The sequence below is a fragment of the Nannospalax galili genome, unplaced genomic scaffold (assembly GCF_000622305.1).
Source record: "Nannospalax galili isolate Female #2095 unplaced genomic scaffold, S.galili_v1.0 scaffold884, whole genome shotgun sequence".
In the NCBI taxonomy this organism is placed as follows: domain Eukaryota; kingdom Metazoa; phylum Chordata; class Mammalia; order Rodentia; family Spalacidae; genus Nannospalax; species Nannospalax galili.
Genome location: NW_008352264.1, coordinates 1,073,352 through 1,100,175, shown reverse-complemented (window position 1 = coordinate 1,100,175; position 26,824 = coordinate 1,073,352). Strand labels below are relative to the sequence as shown.

At 39.9% G+C, this 26,824-nt stretch overlaps 1 protein-coding gene across 3 annotated transcripts in view; it reads right to left on the bottom strand.

The window, feature by feature from the left end:
- The window catches only part of Uap1 (UDP-N-acetylglucosamine pyrophosphorylase 1), a 36,572-nt gene extending 11,817 nt beyond the window's left edge, over positions 1–24,755 (bottom strand). For all 3 annotated transcript variants that reach the window (XM_008849079.3, XM_017802207.2, XM_008849080.3), the window contains exons 1-6: positions 24,571–24,755; positions 16,031–16,365; positions 10,508–10,712; positions 8,277–8,452; positions 6,263–6,435; positions 853–1,046 (exon numbers count right to left, since the gene is read on the bottom strand). In XM_008849079.3, the coding sequence (XP_008847301.1) occupies positions 853–1,046; positions 6,263–6,435; positions 8,277–8,452; positions 10,508–10,712; positions 16,031–16,310 (1,028 nt within the window). In that variant the 5' untranslated portion in view covers positions 16,311–16,365; positions 24,571–24,755. The remainder of the gene's footprint in view (positions 1–852; positions 1,047–6,262; positions 6,436–8,276; positions 8,453–10,507; positions 10,713–16,030; positions 16,366–24,570) is intronic.
- Positions 24,756–26,824: the final 2,069 nt, after the last annotated feature.

Genomic DNA, 26,824 nt, shown 5'->3' with positions numbered 1-26,824 from the left:
GAGAGAGAGAGAGAGAGAGAGAGAGAGAGAGAGCGCTTACACCAAGGCCTCCCCCACCACTTCCTTTTATAAACTGTTCTCTCTGCTCTACCCTTCCTGAGATCCTTCAGGTACAAGATGAAAAGGTATTAGAAGTTTCTACAGATGAACCAGTAATACAGCTTTAAACACCACAGTAAAATGAGAAATACCTTAGCACTGGAGTAGACAGTCTAATGTGAAACTTTCCTGACCCAATGTGATCATTCTACAATGTGTATATGCGTTTAAACATCACATTGTACCTCACAGATCTATGAAACTACTGTCAATTAAATACCTCTCATTCACAATTGTAGTACTACATCCACGTCTCAGGTCCCTTTTCTTTACTCTTTTCATGCTAGTCTGAGAAGCAGCTGAATTAAGAGTTATATTGGCAGCTTTTCAAAAAGACATGTGCCCTGGATCTACTTTCAGAAATTCTGATTCAGTTGATATAGGGTGGATTCTATTTTTAAAGATCTCTCAGTTGTTAGTGAAGAGTTTCATTTCTTATTCTTTGCTTCCACAGGGCCCAGAAAACAGCTGGGGCACTGACAGGGTGAAAAGAAAAGAGAAAAAACTTTGCACTCCAGTTCATGTGCTAGGGACGGCTCCTACCAAGTCCCAGCATCTAACACATCTCATGAAAAGCAATCACAATGTGAGATAACTTTCCCTAACACAGTGATCGTGATCCTCAAGAGAAAAGATGAGTGCAGATACGTCGGGTATCTGTCTACCTCCCCAAAGGCTTGATTTCTTTTTTTTTTTTAAGGCTTGGTTTCTTAAAAAAGGAAAAAAAAAAAGGTTTTTCTATCTTGCTCATACTTGACAACATCTCTCAGAAATGGTACAGTGAAGAAATGATTGGCGATGTTCCCCGCATTGAACAGCAGTCGTCCATCTGAGCTTCGCTTTTGAGCTGTTGCCAGAGAAATCTCACTGTATTCTACCACCTGGTATACTCCATCCACTCGGCAAACCACTCCAACTGGTTCCGTGGGGTTTGTTTTCTCTACCACCTGCCCATCAAAAAAAGACAACAGGAAAGGAAGACATTCAATTAAAAGCTTCTTTGGAGATTTGCCATTATCAAAGCCTACCTTTATAATTTTGCTTACACTGTCTTTATGTGTCAAAGCTTTAGAAAATTTACCATCATTATATTCTTTGACAGACTTCTTTCCATACAGAAATAAGGTACATCATGTCCTTCCCATTTATCACAAAACCAAGTCAAGGCAGAAATACCACTATCTATATAGAGTCCAAAGGAAATCAAAGGACAAAGATAAATTAGATGAAGGGTCTATTTCCCAAAATACCTTATATTTTTAATTTGACTTACCCTTAGTCAGACTTAAGTACTTTAAAAATAAAATAAATTTCTCTGGGATCCACAACACAAAAGATGTTAGTAAGGCGTATATTTTTTTTCTCATTTTAAACTGCCCAGATCATGACTTCATTTGAAAATTGTTTCTTCAATTTTCATTCAAGAATATAGCATTTTCTTTATTTTTCAGAAACCTAGATAAGGAGGAAGGCTGAAGCAGACAGGTCACTGGGCTTCCACTCCAATTTTAATCCGAAAAATCTACTAGTATTTATCCATTTTCATGTTAGACTTCATTTGAAGTATGAGATTCTATGTCTTTAAACTGTAAGAAAACCAGTGATTTGCTCACTTAACAATGGCTCTGGGAAAAGAGTATATATCAAAATCAGAGGGAAGTGATAAGAGTATGCAATTAAAACAAGACTTGCACAGGTGATCCTGATGTGCCTCTACTGAATCTTAACACCACTGAAACAAGAAAAATACTTGGAAGAAAATTATGAAATAACTATGAAATGTATTAATATAAAATCAAAGCTCAAGCTGAACACGGTGGTTCATGCCTCATAATCAAAGCTCACTTGGGAGGCTGAAGCAGGACTGCTGTAAGCTCAGGGCAGCCTGGACTACAGAGTAAGTTCTAGGCAGCCTAGGCTACAGAGTAAGGCCTAATTAATTAATTAGATGTTCAGATGACGTGAGCACCCAGTGTAAGAACCAAATAAAAAAGAGTACTTGAGGGTATTGTTTTCCCTGTACAACTAGTAAATCATATTTCAGAGTACTTTTAAAAACCTGTCCCCTATTTGAAAAATGTATCCTAAGGATATATGAAATTATACCAGAAAGTTTAAGAAACTTTGCTTCAGCAACTGATTTCTTAAAATAGAGCCATTCCTAGTCTCTTCCAGACAACTAAAATCATTGAGACTTCGTTTACACAGCAGTTAGAATCAGCCAAGAGTCTGGCTCCATGAGTCAGGACTCCTGAACATGTAAGCTCCTGTGTAGCTGCACTGTTTGTCACTCTGAAAGGGACACAGTACTCAGTAAAAAGAACTGTTTTATCAAGGAAGTAGATTAAACTGGAAGGAAACATAGAGCAAAATTATTTAATCCAATCATGGGCCTATTTGCAATTCTTGTCTATCAACCTGTCACCACCTCTCACTCCCTACATTGGGTGCGTGTACTAGGTACAGAATTTTCCCATTTTTTTAAATGCATACAAGGTTTGTTTTTCAATCACTTCTATGCACCCCACACCCAACCTACCATAAAGAAAAGCTTACTTCTCTAACTATTTAATTGCCACATAGTATAAAAGTCTGAATTTCAAAAGAAAGCATTTGTAAACTGAATAATATAGGAATTCAGTTTATATTATACAGAAAGATATGTATCATAAAATTAAGATATTTTTACCAATATCCTATAATGTTCTAAAAAGCAAGAATCCAAAATTACTGCAATTACTTCACAAAATGATATCCATTACCAATGGTTCTTAACTTGTGAACTGTATGTACCTCACCCTTCCAGTCTTTTCTCAAAGAAACTCCATAAAAAGGTACTGACTGCATAGAGATAGAGAAGCACCACAAAGTACTATAAAGAATTTTACTGCCATATTTCAAATCGCTCCCTCATTAGGATATGTCAAAATATTTATCTTTAACACTTTGTTTTTAAATTAACAAAGTCAGGTATGGTGAAACATATCTGTTTGAGTCCAGTCTGGGCTACAAAACAAGACCCTATCTCAAACAAACAAGGTGGGAAGACAGATAAATAGGTAAAAAGTTTCTAAAACTTTTCATCACATTAGTCTAGTCATAGGTTTTGTTCCATCTGAATTCTTATTTCTTCACTCACTGAGTGATTATGACATACAATGCCAGACACAGGACTAAGCAGTGAGTCTGTACAGGATTTATCCTTGAGGGTCCAACAGGTAATGGAGAAAAGCTAACACTTGCAACTTTATGGGATTAATGCATTCACAAGAGTTAGCACAGCAGTTTAATGTGTTTTGAGCTGCTGGAAAACTCAAGACTATTCTAAAAACTGGCTTGTATAATGTGACATAACAGAGTTATGGGACACATGAATTCTAATCCTGGTTCTGCTAATATGATACAGGACCTTGAAATGGGACTTACAAAGTACTGGAATGCAGGTTGCTAATACCTAAGATCAAATAAGCTGACCAACTCTGAAGTCCCCTCCCACTTACAGACTCTGAAGCTTAGTGCAGTAAAAACTGTTCCTGTTTTAGGAAGGAGAGTGACACCAAGTGGAACAAAGTCAGAAATGCACTGTTTTGTTTTGATTTTTTTTTTAAGCTAGTAGCTATTTATAATCCAATATACTATGTTTTTATTACAACTTAGTACCTAGTTAAGATACATTACATATGCTCGTGAAGTACTAGAGATGCCTTAAATAGATGAACTATATCAATTATCATTTTCAGAGTCAAAAGGAGTATTATGCTGGACATGGTGGCTCAAGCCTATACCTCTAGCCCTTAGAGTTCCAAGTTATTACAGGTTAAGAACAAGACCTTATCTTTAAAAAAAATTTTTTAATTATAAATTCTTATTAGATTCATCAGTTCAATCTCTCAAAACACATTTGGGTAAATTTAAGACTTCAGCTTCTAGATGTGACCTTCATTAGATTTTTAGACTAGACCCCATATATGCCTGAACATTACCAGCCACTGTTATTGCTCTTAGATACCCTCTAGATCTTGACAGTAAGACCCTACTGCCAAAGACAATATATACTTGACTTATAGAACATGGAGAAATCAAGCAGGTACTGACCTGGGCTTTATCCTTACTGGCTAGCTTTCATAGCAATGCATACTACTGGAAGAGAAAAGTAATTAACCATCTTACCCAGTGGTGAACCCTGCAAGCTACAATAACTGGGCGAGATATGCCCACTCATGCAATAGCGGCAAGAATGTTATGGGAGTAACTTTCTGATTGAATTTAAGACCCACTCCACAAAATAGACCCTGACACTGTTGTCAGGGTTAAGAATTGGTGGCTAGATAGACCATAGACCTCAGGGGAGAACCTACTACTCTTATTCTGCTAAACACAGTATTAAACTGACTCCTAATGACTTACATTATAGCGTAGATTAGTGAATCTCTCAAACCTCATCAGAGAGAAGCTTTTCTTATCCCCCACAGCAGATGGTGATAAACACAGAAGCCCACAATTGGTCAGTATATAAAGACACTCCTGTGTTCCTATGTTTACTGTTATATAACTCACAGTAGCTAAGATTACAATCAACCTAGACACCCTTCAGGGGTGAATGGGACAACTGTAAACCGTTTTAAAAAAATGTCCTATCATTTACACCAAAATAGATGGGTCTAAAGGACATTATGTTAAGTGAAAAAAACAAAACACAGAGAGGCAAATACCACATGCTCTTTCTTTCATATGTATCACATAAAGCCAATCTGAAATGTAAAATAGTGATTACTAGGGGTGGGAAGGGTAGGAGGTGAACAGAGGAAATGTGGATAACAGGTAGAAAAACAGTCAGACAGAGGAATAAGTTCGGTGTTCAACAGCATGATACAGCAACAAATGTTCACTAAAAGTTGTTGTATATTTTTCGAATACTTAAAAGAAAACAAGTTAAAATGCCCTATCTTTACATAGCACATTCTTACATACATGGATCTGCTGTTAACTCACTTTTTGGAGGGCTGAAGAGATGGCTCAGTGGGTAAAAGCATCTGCTGTTCTGGCAGAGGAGCAGAGTTCAGTTCCCAGCACCCACCTTTAGAGACTGAAAAGTGCCTGTAGCTGCAGCTCCAGGGGATCCTGTGCCTTCTTCCAGCCTCCTCAGGCACCCACACTCAACATACACATACCTCCCCTCCCCTCCCCCACACACATACACAAGATTAAAAATAAAATAAATCTTAAAAAAGAAAAACCTCATCTTTTCCCACGAACCTGTCATTCTATTCTGATTCTAGAGCCACACTCCTTGTGGCTATTCATAATTCATTTTAGTATCTCATCAGTTGTCTCAATCTCCCTTCCCTTCTTATCATCACCCCTTAACATTTTCTTGACCATCTATCCAGGTTTAGTTTCAATTATCATTTCCCCCAAAAGTAGTCTCACTAGGATTTTAACTTGATTGTATTATACTTTATTTGGTAAGAATAGAAGCCTTTAGAACCTTCCAGAAAAGCAATGTTTACAGCAGTATTTTAAATCTTCTGAAACGTTTTTAAGGTCTTTTGTGTTTTCTGGGTATTTTATTCCCAGTATATATGCATTTTATCTTCTGCCACAAAGGCATTATCATCTATGTCATTAAAAAAATGTTTAAAAACATATACAGCATTAAAACTTTCCCATCCTAAACCAGTGTGTTTGTGGACATTCCAGCAGTAATTTGATATTCTTACTTGTCCTTATCCTTAATCTTCACATTTCTATTTTATTCCCAAGAATATCATGAGACACCCTGATAAATGCCTTAAGTCTAAATCTGCTGTTCCTATGGTATTTCCTAACCTACTACTCCAGTAGGAAAAGCAAGAGGTTAATCTGCTTGAACATGACATGATAAGATTCATTAATGAATCTACCTCAAGGGTAATGATAACCATTCATTGGCTTTCTTAAGTATTTACAGGTCATCCTCACATATTTCAAATTCTTAATTATAATAAGCATCTGTTACTTTGAGAACTATTCAAGAACTAAGTGTTGTCAATTAAAGAAAGCAATGACATTGATCAGTTACTCTAGAGGGATGAATGCTTCTAAAATATTCAAATCACCTTACTAATCCTAGACTGACAGAGAAAAATCATTTAAAGCCTCACTAAAGGTGAGAAGGCATTACCTTCGCCCCACAGTCTGCTCCTTTCTGAATGCAAAATCCAATGAACCGTGGGTCTGCCACTTTTACCAATATGTTGTCTACACAATAGACATGAATACTCCAGATGCCTCTTTGCTCCATATCCTCCACAATGTTTTGGGCTGCAAGAGCCCGATAGAGACCACCATTCCCATCTGGAAAACAAAACAACCCAGTAGAGCACACTGTGACTCATTATGAAGGTAAGGAGAAGACTGTTTATTTATTTATTTATTTTTTTTTTTTGGTCTTTTTGAGACAGGGTCTCCCTGTAGCCTCAGCTGTCCTGAACTCACTATGTAGACCAGGCTGGCCTTGAACTCAGAGAGATTCACCTGCCTCTGCCTCCCGAGTGCTGGGATTAAAGGCATGCGCCACCATGCCCGGCTGACTGTTTAATATTTACAAACTGGTTGGAGTTCTCTGAAAAAACGTTTTCCTGTGACAAAGCCTAGAAACTGAACATGCATAAGAAAGAGTTGGGGTGTCAAAAAGCTCCATTACAAGGTTTTGAAAGCTACTTAGCATGGTATACACAGAATAACATTATTACTGTCAATCCAGTAAACTCCAAAAATTATGTTACTGGGCCTTTTTCAATAATGTAGCATATAATATATTGTATAATATAAACTTTATCAAGCAATAGTTATCCAGGCCATTTCAAGTTTTATTAATACTGACAATTCAATTAGCTCTATATATACAACCCCAACAAACCATTTTACTTATCTAAAAAATAAAAATGTATAAGAACTTTATACCAAACCATTTGTTAAGAAGCCAGATTATAAGAATGCCCATTGTGATTTAAACTAAATGCAGCTAAAAGCTTCTTTTTCTATTTTCAATGCTGCTTTAATATATTTCCTCCTTCAACAACCTTGACCATAATTTAAATGATGATGAAAAATTAGACAGTGTCTCAAAACAGAGCTAAGAATAAATAGCAAACTCTTCTATTAGAAAAGAATATCTGGGATTTCAGTGGTAGAGTACTTGCCTAGCATACACAAAGCCCTGGGTTCAACCCCCAGCACTGCATAAATCAAAATGTGGCAGCACACACCTGTAATCCCAGCAGTTGGGAAGTAGAGGAAGGAGGATCAGGAGGAGTTCAAGGTCATCCTCAGCTACACAGTGAGTGGCAGACCATCCTGGGCTACATGAGACACTGTCTCAAAACAAACAATAATAATAATTTTTAAGGAATCCAGATGAAATACAAGCCAACACGTGGAGAATATTATTGTCTCTTCCTTTCTGTTTTTCCTCCAAGTACAGATTCATAAAGACCTGAATGTGTTAATAGGTTCACAGTTGAGATCATCTTCAAGGTCACTACTTGTGGCTCCACAAGCAGCACACTGTCCAGTTCTAGAAGTGCCATCAGCAGTCTGCAATGTGCGTACACTGTGGACAGTTGTGCCATGCAGTGTCCCTAACCATATGGTATACACAGATCTTTGTTTGTGTTCTCTTAACCCAGGGAAAGATTTCTCTTTGCCATTTAATGTCTCTAAACGATTATTTTAACATTATTTAGGAAAGAAAGCTGTTTGTAAAACTATAATGTAGACTCTCACCATTTTGTTGTTGTTTTTCTTTTTCAGTGCTGGCATGTGAACTCAGAGCCTTGAATGGACTAGGCAAGCAATCTACCACGGACTCAAATCTCCACTAAAGCCTCTCACTGATTAAACTGTGGGTATTTCTGGTTTCTCACTACAGTCAATAATACGCCATGGACACTGCTGTAGATACAGAATGCCAGGTGAAGAGAATGAACACCCTGAAAGCTGCTCTAGAGCAGACAACCCCAGAAGTATAAAAACTCATCCATTTCACCAATAGACATTTTCATCTTTTTAAGGCACTGTGAAGTAGAAAAAAATTATTTTTAGCATCCAAATCACTACATTCAAAGAATATAAAAACTTACAGCATGTGTCATTACTATGAATTAAGCCAACATTATATAAGGATGATTACAAACCTGGAGCCATAGAGACTTTGTTTTTCTCTTCCAAGATAATTTTCCCACCAAAACTCATAGCAGGCAGCATTCCCTGCTGAAAGAAGATCACATTCTCTTTTTTCAAGCCAAAGTACTTGTGTTTCATGAAAAACTCCTTCGTGGATTCCATTGTTCTACCACTCGTCATGATATACCTTACAAAAGAAAGGAGATTTTCTATATTGTGCAAATTGGGGCTAAAGACAATCTAGGGCAGCACTTGCTTCTTATTTTGACTCCAACTTTTTCCTAAGACACATTATTAGCTGTTAATTCCTTCCAACGATTTTATTAATCCTTCTGTATAAAATCAACCTAACAATATCAAACATACTTCCTGAAGCAGAGAAGCTGTATCTGGTATAAGTGAAAGCATTCATAACTCTGTGAAAGTACATGCTAAAAATTAAAGCTTTTATTCTAAATAAAGTAGATAATGGCAGGGACTGGAGAGAAGGCTCAGTGGTTAAGAGCACTGACTGCTCTTGCAGAGTTCCCAGCACCCACAAGGCAGCTAACAACCATCTGTAACTCCAGTTCCAGGAGATCTGATGCTTTCTTCCTACTTCCTTGGGCACTGCACGACATGAATGCACTTACATACATGCAGGCAATACACTCATACACATAAAATAAACATAATAAAATATTTTTTAAAAAAAAGATAATGGCAGTATAGTCTAATGATCTCTTGTGGTTCTTTTTATTAAAACCTGAAATAGAATCCAGGTTCTGCTCATCTTCCAGTTACAATCATAAAAGTAAAATCATACACTGTTGTCACAAAAATTGAATTCATGCTAGAATGGAAAAGGTGAAAAGAACCCTACCTAAAACTACAATTAGAAGCTGCAATGTTTTTTAGCCTTACTAGAATATATATGGGAGTCATGATTTTTGCCTGATATGGTTAGTGATTAATAATTAGCATTTGAAAGCTGGCACTCAACTGATAGTTGCTGAACAAATAAACTGTTGAAGACAATAGTATAATTTCCTACCACGGTGAACATCATTTACTAAATCAATCTTTGGGTAAAACAAGCTAGACCATAATTTAGATGACAAAAGAGTTAAGTAAACTATTCTGCCTAAGAGCAGAAATAGCACACTGTGAAGAGATGGATAGAAAAAAGTTCACACAGGTCTTATGTTGAGAAGAGCTAGAAAAGCTAGGCAATTTTAAAAACAAAACCAAATAGTCTCTTCAAAGGACTCAGAGAGCCACAGAAGGAGCACGAATTGGAACAGAAGTCCCAGAGGGGGAGAATCTAGGATAAGCAGCTGCTTTGTCGGGATGGTATTCTCTGGTACTGGTACAGTCTAGATAATATGCACTAGGACCAGAGGCTGCTGCATGGAGAAGGAAAACCAGCAGAGATTTTGTTGGTCATATGGGACTGAAACGACCAGATCAGGGACTTGAAGGATGTCAAAAGCACAGCTGATTTCCCCCCTCAAAACAGGCCAGCCTCCAAAACTGTTCTGGGAAAGTGATTAGAGGACAAATCAAAAACTTGAGAAAAGCAGAGCAGAATGTCCTGAAATCTCTTGGTAATTAGGGTACAAACAGTGACCGAGGCAGAGGCCCTGAATACTGGTAGAAGGTGAGAAAACAAGTTTGACCCACAGCAGAGAAATCAAAGTAGCTTTCATCTGGGGTGTCCATGGAAGTGGGAGAAGAGTAAGAACCAGAGAATCTGGGACTTAAGGACCTGAGTTCCTAGAATGAAAAAGCCTAGCAGGTACCCAGAGCAGACCCATACCATGATATTATGAAATTTCAGATACTGAAGAATAAATTCCCAATGCTCTGAAGGAGGAAAAACAGGGAAAGATTAGGAATCTGAATGGCACTACACATCTAGCCAGCAATGTAGAATAGCTACCACCGTCAGAAATCAGAAGGAAACTGGCTTTCAATCAAATTCTGTCCTAGACAAGCTACTGATCAGTATGAAGTTTCTAGGTTGAGGGTTTACTGAGTACTGAAATGTATTCCTAACCATACTCAGTCAGGGATGTAAAAGTTAAAAGTGAGCATATATTGTCCCTTAAGGCCACTGATATCATACAGCTAGCTATAATATATATTACTTTTAACATACACAATAAATTATGCCACCACAGAAAATCACTGGTAACAGGAAAGTTAACATGAACATTTTAAATATAACAAAATACACGTTGCAACATGAAATATATCTCACCATGGAATGACGCACGTGTTGCCATAATGCTTCTCAGCCAGCTGCTGTAGCTTCAGGATACGTTCTGCTTGAATCTGAAAAAGTGTCTTATGGGATGGCAAACCAACATCATACATGCCCTTGGGATATGCAACTCCAAGTCTTGTCCCCTGCCCACCAGCTAGAAGAAGAACCGCCACTTTGTTCTGAGAAATCTGGAAAAATCCTGGAAAGAAAAGACCCGTATCACAAAACCTCTATAATCCAATGTACAGAATTAAATCAAACACCCCAAAATGAATTATATACATCAATGAATTCATTTAAAAATTTTTTCTGTTAAATTAGAAGGTAAGAACAAACAGATGCCAGTAAAGGTTTTGCAAGAACTTAATAAACCAAGTAAAAGGTAGAATAAAAATAAGATACCAAGATTTCAGGATGAATGGCAACACATTAAACTACCTCCAGCCTATAAATCAATAATCAATCAATGAACATGCAAATACACTGGGCAAGCAATTACCCTGAAAATATAAAGAAATCCTAGGTTCTAAAAGTTAGAACACTTAGCTAGAAACCTAACTCGAATTTATACACTTTTATATTTATCTCATCTTCACTTAGACCCTACTATTAAAATCAATTGTAACATAATCCATATACGTGATCTTAAAAAAAAAAAGTTTCGGTGGGCTAGGGAGATGGATCAGTAGCAAGAGAATTTGCTCTGCAAGTGTGAGGCTCTGGATTCAAATCTCCAGCACCCACGTAAAAAGCTGAGGACAGCTGCATGCCAATGATCCCAGCATTGGTGGGCAGACAAAGATGGATCTCAACAGTCCACCAGTTAGCCAGCCTAGCAAAACGGTGAACTTCAGGTTCAATATGAGACCTTCTCTCAAGGCAGTAAGATGGTCAATATTAAGGGAAGATACCTAGATGTCCTGCTCTGGTCTCTACCTGTGCACATGGGCAGTCACACAGGCACACACACAGGCGCGCGCACACACACACACACACACACACAAAGGATTTCTGTATTTCTGTTTTAACTTATTCATCTAACTTATGAGATGACAAAGGAAAAAAATGAAAGGAAAGGAAACAATCCATGAAGAATCAAATCCAGAACAATTCATAAACAAATGCAGCCAGCATGGCTATTCAGGATCCAATGATGTACACAGAGGCTGAAAATAGCGCATCATCTAATTCAGCTGTGTAACTACAGTTAAGCCATCATTGCTTATCAAAAGTACATGTGACAAATGAGGCGTGGTGATTGATACATGCCTTTAATCCAAGCACTAGGAGGAAGAGGCAGACAGATTTATGTGAGATCTAGGCCAGCATGGTCTACACAGTGAGTTCCAGGCCAGCTGGGGCTACAGGGAGACCCTGTCTCCAAAAAAAAAAAAAAGAAAGAAAAGAAAAAGTACACAAACAAATAAAATACTGCTTGAAATTAGGTAGGCAAATAAAATTCTGTAGGCTTTTTGGTTATAAGGCAATTATACATTATTTCAAGCTATGTGTCATAACATAAATTTCAAATAGGTAGCACTTCCCCAATCTAAAAAACGGCTAACTATAAATGTACTTAGCCCATACAGCAATATAGGAAATTATGAACTTTTCATATCCTAAACCTAGCAGGGTATTGTAGTACACACTTGTAATTCCAGCACTTGGGAGGCAGAAAACAGGAATTCAAGGCCAGACTAGACTTCATAGCAAGACTCTTTAATTTAAAATTATAAAAAAGTATATTCTCAAGCTTCTGCAGAATATGAAAATCACAATACTGTGTCATCTTTTTCAATTCTTCATTACAGGACCCACAAGTTAGTAACTTTCCTTCAGGAAGGATTTCAACACAGAATTCCTTTAATGAAGAATTTATTAGGAGCTTAAGAAAACAACGGTCAAAAAAGAAACAAAACAATTTCAAGCCAGGGTGAGAGGTCTCCAGGAATAGCAAACATCTCTCCATGTATTATGAGCCCAAAAGATTCTGACTACTTTTCCTTGATAACATCTACAAGAAACAGAGTTTCCAGTGGCCTGCGATAGGTCAAAGGCTTCCTCGGTAACTTCCTGCTTGGACCAGTACCTCCCTGTTCTTTACCTGGCAAGTGTCTAAACTAGGAAGGCAGCACAGGTGCTTCTGGAGCAAGCGCTCCAGGACAAGCCGGGTGGCATCAACAGGTGATCCAACTAGTGGAGACAAAGGAAAGCTAGCCACAAAAGCTAGTCAGAAAATATTGAAATATTGAAAAAATAAAGGATGGTATTTTATATTAAGTAATCCTATTTCTCCAGTGTATTTTTACCAAAATGACATTCTTCTCAAAGCTTCTTATTGTTTCTCTTTCAAGATCTCAATTGAGTTTCCAGTTGCTTCTCTATGTTACATTGTCTACATGTAGCCAGAAAACTTTAAAAATTAAATTAAGGACTCTCCTCAACAAGGAAACTACAAACCTATGTATTCATCCCTCAGAAATGAAGGATTTTCCACCCTAAGCTTCAAATGTTCATTAACATTATAATAAACACCAGACATTCTGAAATTACGGTACAATGCCTTTTTCTACCATCCAAAGAAAACCAAACTGTCCTTGAAACAGCTATCAGGATCTTCCCACAGGATCTTCACAATGGCAATCTCTTCTCCTTGATAGACAGCTGCAGAAACTTTATTTTGTTATGAATGTGCAAATACACGGCAGTTTCAGGCTAAGTCAGAAAGATATAAAGTTGGTTATACAATCTTCTCCACCCCACAGTTAAAGCTGCAGATAGATGTTTCCTGATACTAAGCCAAAAGGAAGTTTGCTTTGTTCCTGCTTTGTGCCATACTTGTTCTAATAGCTGTAGGTTATACTTTAAATGAAAAAGAGTAAATGTACATTAGCTTCCAACAAAAAGCTCATAAGGAAGATTCAAATCATAGGAGGCCCTGTTGTTGCTTACAGCCATAATAAGGGTCAAAGTTTGATGTTCCTTAAGAGTCAATGCTAAGGCTTCATCCTCTTAAAACCCCAAGAAGAAACATGGTCTGCTGGGATAGCAGAAGGCAAGAAGCCAGAGTGCCTTGGTTTGGAAAGCCTTTCTGAAACCCAGAGGACAGGGTTGGTAAATCCAAAGTCCGTTCAAGTCATGGTATCTCCAAAGCTCTCCATTCACGAGGACTTCTGACAGTCATTCTCTCTTCTTAGTGGCAGGCCCAATTCTAAGAAGCTAGGTGAGCCGCTGCTGAGCCTTTCAGCTCTGAAAGGCATCTTCTCAACAAACACCATCATTCTTAAGCTGCTCTTTAATCTCCAAGTCCTTTTAAATAAAACCTCATATAATGATCAAATACACAAAACAGAAAAAAGTAGAACTATCCTTGCAGTGGAAATGTGAAAGGGTTGGAGACCTATCTAGTCATTTCTGCTTTTACTTCCCTACATGAGACAACTTTCTCAGAAGTGAAATTCCTAAGGATCTTTGAAACACAATTTGAATAATCAATAAATTTGTGAGCCTAGAGAAAGATAGTAAGAAGCATACAAAATGTTGAGAATGCCGGTTATCTCTCTTTTGTGAAGTCAGAGATAGAAGGTCCAAAAGTGGAAAACAAAAGCAGACCTGGTAAAATACAGGTATATAATTAGAGCTATAATAGTATTGCATATCCATAAAAGTATGGCAATAATGCAATTACTAAAATGTTATTCAAAAAGAGATCTGATGAGAATATAGGCAAGTCCTGATATTAGTTCCTATATAAAGTCATATCTTAAAAAGGATAAAAAAAAATGACTAGTGTCATCTGCTCATTCTCAGCTAAGAAAATGAAGCACAGATTTAACAAGACGTGTATACAAACACACAAACACTCAAGGATTATATTGATTCATCTTCACTGTCATGACTGGATTTCGGATCATCTAGAGATTGGAGGGGCACATTTCTGAGTGTGTCTGTGAGAGTATTTCCAAAGAGGATAAACTAAAGAGGAAAAACCCACTGTGCATGTAGGTGATACCAGCCCATGGGCTTGGTGGGGGTCCAGAGAGAATAAAAGGAGAAAACGGTTTGGAAAGCCAGTGGAGCACCGCTTTACTTTTCTGTTTCCAGGTCCATGGTGATGTGAACTGCTCAGCTCCACTAAGCTTTCCCCATCATGATGAACTAAAGCCTCTGAAACTGTGAGCCAAAATATGCTTTTCTTCCTTTAAATTGTCTAGAGCTAGTATCTTATCTAGCTATGCAAAAGTAACTAATGCAAGGACCTAGGACACGATATTTAGTAAACTTTTTTCTAACAGAAAAGTACTGGATTATATAAACCAAAATTTTCAACTACCAAAAAAGCTACACTGAGTTACTCTGCCATTCTCAAAAGCACAAGTTAGTACTAGATAATGAGAATAAATTCCATTATATGTTTTGAATAAGAGTCTTTGAGGAAATTCGACAAACATTATTGATCAACTTATAACTGCAAAATTTCTTTCTAAGTGAGACCTGACATACACAGGCAATTAAGACATGGGGGTCTCTTCAGAGTTTACAACACAATGAGGAAGAAAAATGCTAACAGTTATTACTATAAAGTGGAAGGAAATACAAGCAGAACAACTAATTCTAACTAGCAACACTGAAGAAAACACTGACAATAGCAGACCCGGTGAATCTTCACAGATGAATGAAGAGCTGGGCTTCTAATTCCAGCTACACAGGAGGACTGCAAATTCAAGGCCTGTCTGGGATACAGAATGAACTCAAAAGCAGCAGGTAAATTAGTAAGACTCTATCTCAAAATTAAAAGTACAGAAATGAAGAGGGGGAGGGAAAGGGAAAGGGAAAAGGAACAGAAAGAAGGTGCTAGAGATGGAGCTCGGTGGCAGACTGCTTGCCTGGCATGCAGGAAGCCCTAGGCTCAATCTCCAGTACCTCACAAACAAAACACAGAATTTCAGTTCCACAAACTGCCTGCATAATCCAAGATATGACCTTACAAGGTGACCCCACTAGGCAGAGAAAGGACACACACAAATCAAGCTAAAGATAAACATAAGCAAAGGCAGGAAAGGCAAAATATAATGTCCAGAGGAAGGTAAACTATTTGGCTCAACTAAAATATGTTCAGCACTAGGAATAGGGAGACATATGCAAGGAAACAAGACTGGAAATACAGGTTAGGCTAGGCTAAGGCAGGTTTCTAGATTAAACCAGCTTAAATTGGAACATTTAACTTGTGCCAGGAAATTTAGACTAAGAAATCTAACAAAAGTATAGAAACTGAGGAGGGAAAGAGATTGAAGGCCAATATGTTAAAATGAGGAGAGCTTTGAAATCAGGCATCCAAAATTCAAGCAGAACTTAAGGATCAGCAATGGCAGACACCGCAGCTATCCTGGCAAGACTATATGTCACTCCTAACAGATCACTTGGCTTAATGCAGTATGAGAGCCCCAGTATTAGCAACATGACCCAGAGACTTTAATCATTTTACCCTATCTCATAACACACTTTAACGCTCAGCACCTTCACTTTCCCAGGCCTGCAGCTGTTCTTGATCCCTGGTAGCACTGCCCAGCACCTCTCGAGGCACGGGCTCCATTCGTGCGTCCACTTTCTCTTGGTGAGAGGACTGGTTAAATCCATCAATGGCCTTTTGGAAGAAGAAATTCAGTTCCTCAAAGTTCATGGCCTGGAGCTCCGCATAAAGCTCTACCTGCTGGGCTTCTTCCAGCTCATTCCAGAACTGCAGCAGGTGTTCTTGCCCAACTTTGGACAACCTGAGTTTGAGGTCATTAACATTCATAGTGCTCTGGTAGCCAAGCTGTTTTTGTGAAACCAGGAATGTGAGAGCTGTGAACCTAAAAGAGAAAAGGAATTAAAAACAGGCCAAAACCCAATCTCCAAACCTGAGGGGATTTTTCTTACCAAGTAGTCATGTACAACATAATAACATTTTGGTCAACAACACCACCTATACAACTGAAGTCCCGTGAATTGCATCATCCCATCATAGCTACCTTAGGTTGTATACTTGATGATGCTTTCACAGTAATGGCACATTTCTCAGAACATAGCCCCATCATTAAGATATGCTTCACAATACATTTTTAAAAACTTGATGTTAAGAAATGAACTTTTCTACTCTCAATATTTGTGAAAGGTCAAACTTAAAAGACAATAAAATGTTCTACAATTCTGTCATCTGTAGTACTGTTTGCACATGGAGGAGACTGAAACACAAAGAAGCTCAGCAGCATAGCCAGTGGAGTGGGGCATGAACCAGGCACCCTCATCCCAAGGCTCACACTCCTCTGACCACTAAGCTACCACTTAATATTTCAGCTGTTCTCCTTTGTCTCTAGTCATTAACTACTGTTGTATTCAGACTACAGCAATCTTTAGGAATACAGGACCACCTATAATCATGAAAAGTAAGTTTCAATAGCAACTTAAGCAGAGAAGCAAAGAAAGCAACACCATTATCTCTACGTACTAAAAATTGGACCATAAGGAAAAAGGAAAAGTGACATACACATAACAATCAATGAATAAGACCATGTTATTCACAAACATGAGTATCTGTGATCACATAGTAAAATGTTAAACTGGACAGTGCTAAAAAGGAAAAGAACAAAGAAATATTTAGTCTATCTACCTAGTACAGATAAATGTAAGAAGAGATAGGTATTGGCTGGAAAAAGTTCACAATCTAGCTGTGTCTCTAGGGTTGCACACATTGTATAGATAAGATTAGGATGAGCAGGGGGCTGGAGAGATGGCTCAGCAGTTAAGAACACTGGTTGTTCTTGCAGAAGACCTGGGTTCAAATCTCAGTACCCAGATGGCAGCTAACAACTGTCCGTAACTCCAGTCCCAGGGGATCCGACAGCCTCTTCTGACCTCCATGGGCATTGCACAACAAGGGTACACTTACCTACATGCAGGCAATACATGCATACACATAAAAATAATAAATTTTTTTTAATTAAAAAAAAAAAGATTAGGATGAGCCAACCCTGGTGGCCCTGAAAAGTGAGGATGAACAGGTGTCAAAGCAGCAGTAAGAAAGTGAATTCCTTTAGTACAATGATGGATACAGTGTAGGGTAGGGCTAGACCATAGCAACCAAGGAAGGCCATGTAATGGATTAATGGATTCTAGTTCTAACAGTAAGTAATGGGAAGCCAACAGTAAACTAAACAAGACACTATCCTCAAACTTCAGAAAGAAAAAAGGAGCAATGGCACAGAACAGACCAGAAGGAGAGACAACTGGAAACCTGAAGGCAATTTAAAAGACAAATGTAGGTATGAAAAGCCAAAGGTTCCAGTGAGAATGGCTATCATCAAAAAAGCAAATAACAACAAATGCTGGTAAGATGTGAGGGAAAAGGAACCCTTATATAATTCTAATAGGAATGTAAACCTGTATAGTCAGAAAATAAAAACAAAACTAACATAAGTCAGAATAGAGATGCTTACACAGCCATGTTTCTTGCCACACTATTCATAATAGCCAAGTTATAGAAGCACCCTAGACATCCATCAACAGACCAATAAAGAAAATGTAGTAGATATACCAATGAAATTTTATTCAGTCATAAAGAATAAAATTATGTAATTTTCAGAAAAATGGAACTGAAGGCCATCAATAGAATAAGCCAGATTCAGGAAAATAGTCTGTATTTTCTCTCACATGCAGAATCTACGTCTGTGTGTGTGTGTGTGTGTGTGTGTGTGTGTGAAAACATGAAAATAGAGGGGGACTATGCATGGAAAGAGGTCTAAAGGGAGTAGAGAGGTGAGAACAAGAGAGGGCAATGGGGAAGGGAATGAAGGAAGATCAAGTATGTGTTTCTTTCATACTATTCGGGGGAAGGGAGGCCAGGAAGGCAGTAGGGGACAAATACGTACAAGGTCCAATGATATATATTAAAAATATGCCATACTTAAATCCATTGTTTTGTATACTAAATATTATTTTTAAAGAAAAACCAAGAGTGTGACTCAGATTACTAGTAGAGAGGAAAGAGTGAAAGGGATGAATTTAAGGCTTGCTGTAAAGAATCCTCACTGCATCCCAACTGCTTAGATAGAAGGGTTAAAGGAAAGACGTAACAAGGAAATAACCTATCCTCCTTTCACACACTCATGAAAAGTAGTACAGAGCACAGCACAATTCTGGAGTTCACCTATACCACCTAACTTCCCCAAGCCTCAGATCCTTTCCTTTCCTTTTTTTTTTTTTTTTTTTTTTTAGGTCTTTTTGAGACAGGGTCTTCCTGTAGCCCTAGCTGTCCTGGAACTCACTATGTAGACCAGGCTGGCCTTGAACTCACAGAGATCCGCCTGCCTCTGCCTCACAAGTGCTGGGATTAAAGGTGTGTGCCACCACGCCTGGCCCTTTCCTTATTATAGGAGGAGATTAATAATGGTATCTGCCTCATCATCACCCATTATCAAATGTCACGTTTACAAACTGGGATGACGTGAACCTACACTTTATGATGTGTGAGGCAGTGGTAATGAGAGCACTACGGCCTTTACAAGAAAACAAGGGTAGGCTCACCCATCTGCGACAAGAGGCACAAAATTTGCACTCCAGAGCACTAAGTCATGACCTTCTGAACTTAACAGAGCAACTGTGAAAACTCAGAAAAGTTTTCCAAAGATACAAGAAAAAGCCAGTAGGTATCTATCCCCCAGAAGAAGGTGGCAGGCACCCCGAAGATTCAGGTCACCTGTTCCTCCTATAGCCAGAAGTCTTGCGACATGAAAGGGGTCATGCTGCAATATCAAACCTATCTCTTGTACTGTGTGCCTGAGGAACTCCAGATGCCCATCACATAGCTCTCAGGTTTGAGGATCAAACAATACCAACTTTTATTACTGGTTCTATTGCCTAGATTAAATCACTTCCAACTTTGGTATCTGCAGTTGTAAAATAGGAATAAAATTTTCCTCACAAGGCTGAGGCATAACATAAATTATCTTTACAATCAATTACAAACGAGTTTGAAAAAGGCTAAGTAATTTGCCTCAGGCTACATTATCAGTACCTAGAAGAACAGGAATTTTAGCTTATATGTGACTCTAAAGTCACATATAAGATCCAGTGCTGGGTCTCACTTAAAGACAGGCAGTATGATTTAGTGGTACTCATCACTGGGCTCTGGAAGAGCCCAGCTGGGTTCATACATCAGCTCTACCCAATTCCAAGTTTGTGATTTTTGAGCTAGTTACTTAACCTTTCTACGCCTCAACTTTTCATGTCTATCAAATGGGACAAAGACAGTACTTAGTCAGATATGGTGCAAATGACATAAATCTTAGCTTTTGGAAGAGGCACGATGAAAAATCTGAGGATCCCTTTGGCTATATAGTGAAACTATACCCAGAATGCATAGCAAGACCCTATCTCAAAGGCAGGAAAAAAAAAAAAAGAGTGCTGACCTCTAAAGTTAAGGGACTTAATGACTTAATATGATGAAAGTATTTTTAAATTATTTTTTATTTTATGTGTATGAATGTATTGCCTGCATGTGTGTAAGTACACCTGTGTCATGCAATGCTGCAGAGATCAGAAGAGGGCATTTAAGGACGGTTCTTGGCTGCAATGTGGGTGCTAGGAACGAACCCAGGCCTTCTGCAAGAACAGTCAGTGCTCTTAACTGCTGAGCCATCTCTCCAGCCCTCCAATGAAAAGTATTTTTTATAGTGCCTGGCACACAGACAGCCCTCTATAACATGCTATTCAGTACTATCATATAAGTAAAATTTGTAGAGAACTAAGTCACAATCTCCTGAACATGGCAGAGCTACTGTGTGAGCTAGGCAGTGAAGGATGAAAAGTTTACCAAAAAATACAAGAAAAGAAAATCTACTCAGTGGGAACAGTAAAGGGAAAAAAAATGCCTCAAAACTAGATGCATTCAAGGAACAAGGTTAGGATATGGGTGACAGAAACTTTGTGAATGCTACTGTACAATGGGGACAGATTGTCCCCCAGGTACAATGGGGACAGATTCTGAGAATCAAATGCTTTGGTGGTTTCATCATTGTGTGAACATCACAGACCACAGTTAACACAAACCTAGAAAGGCAATCACTCAATATGGCTCAATATGGCTTCCTGATGCAACCAAGAAAGACAGTAAACACAACATGAGGCTGTTGTTGGCATAACATGTAATATGCATACTATTTAACACTTATAGTGTCAAACATGTAGTAATGCAAGCTACAAGGGCAACTATTTCACTAGGAAATAGGAAATTTTCACCTCTATCATAATCTGTGGGACCTCCATGATCTGCTGTTACGTGACATAAGACTAACTGAGCTGTGATGGGTCCCCAATCACCCTCCTCACTATGTGAATAGGTTACTCCTAAAAGCTTCCGTGTGTGTGTGTGTGTGTGTGTGTGTGTGTGTGTGTGTGTGTGAAGAAGGAAAATTAACTTTCATGTGTCATTAGTAATTTTTAGGTATTTTATTATTTTGTTTTTCTATGTATGAATGTTTTGTCTGCATACGTAAGTGTACCATGTGCATGCAATGCCTATGGAGGTCAAAAGAATGTGTCAGAGCCCTTGGAACTGGAGTTACAGATGGTTGTTATCTACCATGTGGGTGCTGGGAACTGAACCCAGGTCCTCTGCAAAAGCAGCCAATGCTGCTAACCAGTGAGCCATTTCTCTAGCCCACCACATGTCATTATTTTTTAAGTCAAATATTTGAGATACTGATTTGGGTGATAGGGAAACACAATGGAGATAAATATAAGACGTCATGAAACACAGTACAAAGGAAAAGAATGGGAGAAGGGACTAAGGCCTACCAGGGACAACAGTAGGTAACTAGGTAAGAAGCCAGAGACAGCTTCTATAGGACTCATTTTTGAGCCTATGTATGAAGGAATCAACCAAGCTTGGGACAAAGTATCCTAGGTAGAAATAGCAAGCGAAATGGCCCCAACACAGGAACATGGGTGCCATTTACTAATGCTGGAGAACTAGGATGATGGCAGATTTAGGGGTGTGTGAAAACTGGAGAGACTTAATGTCCTCCTCTTTTTGAGTCTTGTTCACTTTAGTAAATCTATTAGACATCCAAATAGAAATGCAGACCATAAAATAATAGTTTCAACTTCAGGAGTGATACCATGGCTACCTGATAAAACTTTCAAGATCTCCAGCATAAGAAAATAAGTTACAGTCTGAATGAAATTCCCCAAAGAGTACAGGTAGATACAAAAGCAAAGAAGTCAAAAAACTAGTTTTGGACATTTTTTAGGGAAATAAAAACTATTTCTATTGGGGCTAGAGAGATGGCACAGTGGTTAAGAGCACTGGCTGCTCTTGCAGAAGACCCAGGTTTGGTTCTCAGCACTCACAAGGTGGCTAACAACCACATGTGCCTCCAGTTCCAGAGGTTCTGACACCCCTTCTGATATCCTTGGGCACTGTGCCCAATGCATCCATCTGATGCAGTTACATACATGCAGGCAAAACACTCATACACATAAAATAAAAATAAAATATTTTTTAAAAATAAAATAAATCAAAAGAATAAAAAAAAGTTAAAATTTTAAGTAAAAAAAAAGCCTTTCTAGGCCTGGCATGTTGGCACATGCCTTGATATGGTAGCATTCACTTTTAATCCTAGCTTTTGAGAGGGGCAGATGGAATTCTCTGAATTCAAGGCCAGTCTGGTCTATATAGTGGGTTCTGGGCCAGCCAGAAAAAAAAAAAAAAAAAAAAAAAAAAAAAAAAAAAAAAAAAAAAAAACATGGGACTGGAAAGATGGCTAGGCAGTTAAAGGCACTAGCTGTTCTTGCTGAAGACCCAGGTTCGAATTCCAGCACCCACATGGTGGCTATCAACCATCCATAGCTCCAGTTCTAGGGAATCTGACACACTCTTCTGTCCACAAGCACTGTGAGCACTGCACGACATGGGTGTCTTTACACACATGCAGGAATAACACTCAAAACACACAAAATAAAATCAAAACTTACAAAAAAAACCCACATAATTGGGGGGACAGAAAAATGGCTCAGCAATTAAGAGTACTGGCTGCTCTTGCAGAGGACCAGGGTTCAGTCCTCGGCACCTACACTGCAGCTAACAACCACCTGTAACTTCAGTTTCAGGGGATCCAACACCCTCTTCTGACCTCCGTGGACACTGCATGATACAAGTGCACTTACACATGCAGGCAATACACTCATACACATAAAAATAAATTTTAAAAACACATAAGACATGTTGTATGTATGAAATTCTCAAAGAATAAACTTTAAAATGTTACATTTTAAAAAATAATAAAAAAGACAGTTGGAAGAGGTAGATTTGTATTATTTTCCAAGGCATAGTTCCCAGGGTCTCATTCACAGTACTGTTTTTGTGCAGATTTGAGGGAGCTTGGTACATATTATCACAGGAAAACAGGCAACCAATGAATAGGAGATCCTAATTCTTGGTCCTTCCCCTATCATATGACCCTGTGCAAATAATTTCACTTCCCTGTGTATGTATTTCCTCAAGAAGATAAGACAATCCAGACCTTTTCATATATGACAGTCAAAAATGAAGAGAGCTCTGTCTACTAAAAGCACATTAAAACATACTGTAACCATTCAGTACAAATCAAATTTTTCCTAAAAAAGTTATTCAATACCCATCTATACCTTTAGGTGCTTAAAAAAAATGGATCCATACCAATAAAACAATTCATGGTAAACTGTGATATTTGGACCCAGAACACTAGCAATCTACAAAGGTTACCAAAATCATACGGGCTCACCTACATGTTACATAATATTCATAACCTAACAAGCACAATTTATGTTTACCGAAGGCAGCTATAACCACCCTCATAACACTTTATGCCATCAGTAGTGTACTATATTTCTCAATGGTCAGAGGTTGTGTGTGTGTGTGTGTGTGTGTGTGTGTGTGTGTGTGTGTGTGATGCTAAGTAGCAACAAAAAGAGTTAAAAGACATGGATTTTTATCCTACCAACAAAAAATCTGAGTTGAAAATCTACTCTAAAACTTCTGACAACTTGCTATGTGCCTATAACAACACAAATGACAAAAGTGGTTAACAATCCACCATTATCAAATATGCCTTTATTAAAATTCAAAGGCCAGTATTATACTAAAGAACGTCAGAATTTTCTATCTCCTCCCCTACCTCTGCTGTTACACGTCCTCAATATGGGTGAGTAAATCTCTTTTGAAAAACAGTACTGAGATTGAATCCTAACCACTGACAGCACAGGCTACGAAATCTCCTTTAGCCCCAGCCAAGTGCGCCAACCGACTAATAGTGAAATAGACAAATGCCTTCAGTTTCCTGCAAACCCTTGGATCCATGCCCAGTGAACTTCACCTCCAACTCCTTAAACTTTTGCCTCACGTAAGGATAGAGAGATATGATCATAATCACTACTACCTGATTTCAGATTTCATAAATAGTATACAAATAAACTGCCTTGGGCCAAACTTAAAAAAAAAAAAATCTTCAAGAACCTATGTGTGCTCTCAGCCCTCCAACCCCATCCTTCTGCTTGACCAAGTGAGGGGAAACCCAGAAATGTGAACCCTCTCCCACTGTCCACATCAAGGGAGGGCGAAGAGCCAGGCAGCTGTGGTCCCAGTCACCCCTCCCACAGGGGTCCCGGTCCTTGTCAGAGCTGTTCTTTTCTTCACACGTTCAAGACACCCCACTGACAGTTGCATCACCGCCAGCCCTGGCCTGAGAACCTCCAGGCTCCTCTCCCGGAGCCAGGCACCGGCCCACTCGCGGCCCCACCAGCGCCGGCACACGAGGGTGACTCCTGGCACGGCCCGAGCCTCCTCTCCGGGTCGCCCCCCTCCCTCCACGCCCCCCCGCCAGCGACGCAGCCCACGGCCCTCTGGCGAGGTGGCCCGCGATGCGCGGCGTCCTCGCGGTGCACCCGGCGGACTCCGCTGCTCTGCCGGGCACGTTGCGGGACGCGTGGCGTGGGAGCGCGGGTGCCGGTGCCTCGGCCCCTCCCGCGCTGCGCGCCCCTACCTCGGCTCCGCCCGCCTCCGGCTCCTTCGGCTCGACCTCTCGCCGGCGTCCCGCGCCCGCCTGGAATATATACTGTCATCCGGGGGGCCGGGGCGGCGGGGCGGGCCGCGAGCGGTGGCCGAGGGGAGCGCGGGCCCCGGCCACCCCGCCCCTCACACCTCGGTGACTGGCTGCGGCTGCGGGGCGGAGCGGAAGCCGCCGGCTCGACACGTCAGCACCCTAGAGCGGCCCAAAGGCCGGGCGTCTGAGGGGCGGGGCCTCCGCACGTCACTCACGCTCCGACCCAATGGCACGGCCCACGGGCTTGTCAGTCTGAGGTCCCGCCTCCTCACGCACTGACGGGGGTGGGGTCGTCTGCGTGCGCGGGCCTGGAGAGGTCAGTAGGGCCCCCACTGGAAAAGCTGCGCGTGCGTGGTCTCCTTGGGGTCCGCGCGGGTACCGTGTCTGGCGGGCTCTGTGTCTGACAATGGTGCGGGCTCTGTGTCTGTGGATGGAGGATTTCAGAGCACCCACGTGTGTGGTTGGGAAAGACCTGCGGATGTCTGTCCGCGCCCTGTAACCTTAGGCTAAGCTAGTTTCATCGCAGATTCTCTTGCTGCCGGCCAGGTGTCCGTGTCGCGTGTTTCCCCCATCCCCCCGACCCTGATGGCCCTTTGTACAGTCACACATGAAGGAAAAGAAGAAATGCAAGCACGAGGGATTAGGTAACTCGAGGTTGCGCCTAGCATGCCAGTGAAAGTGGCTCCAGGGTCCACGACAGTCACTTCTCGGCGGGAGGTGCCCATGTTCACCCATCCGGTTACACAACCTGCTGCGGGCTCCTCGCACACTATCCTCAGTGCTATGCCTTAGCAGTTGTATTTATATTTAAAGTGATGTTAGGTTTTAGTTTCTGAGAGAAGTCCGATTTGATAGCTCTCAAAACATCTAGATTTCACATAGCCCGGACGCTCCCGAGAAATTCAGCCATTTAAACACATTTCTTCTAATACCCGGTGGGTAGGCTTCCTATTTTAAATTTTCAGTGTTTACTGTCTGTTCTTGCATATTCACTTTTCTTGGACTTTAGTATAAGAAGTTTTTCATTTAACCAGGGGTGTCATTTGTAAACTAACAAGAGATATTTTCCCACTTGACAAGTAATTTGTGGCTTTGGGGAATTTTGTGCCCAACACAAAAGAAAATCCTTTAACCCACAGAGCATACAACTCTGGGGGAAAAGGATCCAGGAAGGGTGTGATAAGTAACAGTGGTTTGCTTGTCCCGGATCACACGCACTCTGGTATCCGGTCAAAATGCCACGTCACCTGAGGATCTGTAAATGCCAGCATCAGTACTGTTTATGTTGGCAGCTGTGCCTTCTTGGGGCAAGAATAACGATATTTGTTTCTGGTTTTCAAACTTCCAGTTTTGAAAAAAGTCTTAAATCGTAGTACAGAACCTGTAGAGGGGCGGGGGATATTGCATGGAATCCCATGATCTCTACATACGGATATCCCTGTGGTTGAATTACTCTCTTAAGAATGAACTGGCAGCTTTAGTACTCAATGAAGAACAGATTGTTCAGAATGTGCTTATTGGATTATTCTATGCTAGACCTTATGTTAGATATCATGGGAAATCCGAAAAAAAAAATATGTGTCCCCAAAGAATTTATAGTACTACAATAGAGGCAGACAGCTGCTCCTTTCAAAATGGAGGGTCGTGAGTGCTGCAGGAGAGCACAAAGGACTTCGGGGCCCAGAGGAGGGAGAGAAGAAAGGAATAAAGAAGTTTCCCGCCAAGATATACCCATAGTTTGGGAAAGAACTGAGGGACAGCCTCACTCTTCTGAAGGCTGCCCCCACCCCATACTCAGCCTCAGTGATAGAAGTTTTATATGCCTTCCCATTGGCAACAAGATCACCTTTGTTAACTCCTGGTATCTCAGTAATTAAAAAGACCAAGGAATCTGTCTGTGGATTATTTTTAATTAGAAAGGAAAATATCTATCTAATGATTGCTATTAAATATACTGTGAAATTCGAAGTATCAAAAGGGAATGCTTGCAAAAAAGATACATAGTTTTAGTAATATGATCTCAGCCTGGCTTAAAAAAATAGGTAATATTTTCATCTGTTGAATGGACAGATGGACGGATGGATGGATGGATGAATGAATGGATAGGATATTGCGAGATCTAGAAAGAAAAGATCACCAAAATGCCCTGAACTTCACACAACATTGAGACATGAGCACGTCACCTGAGGATCTG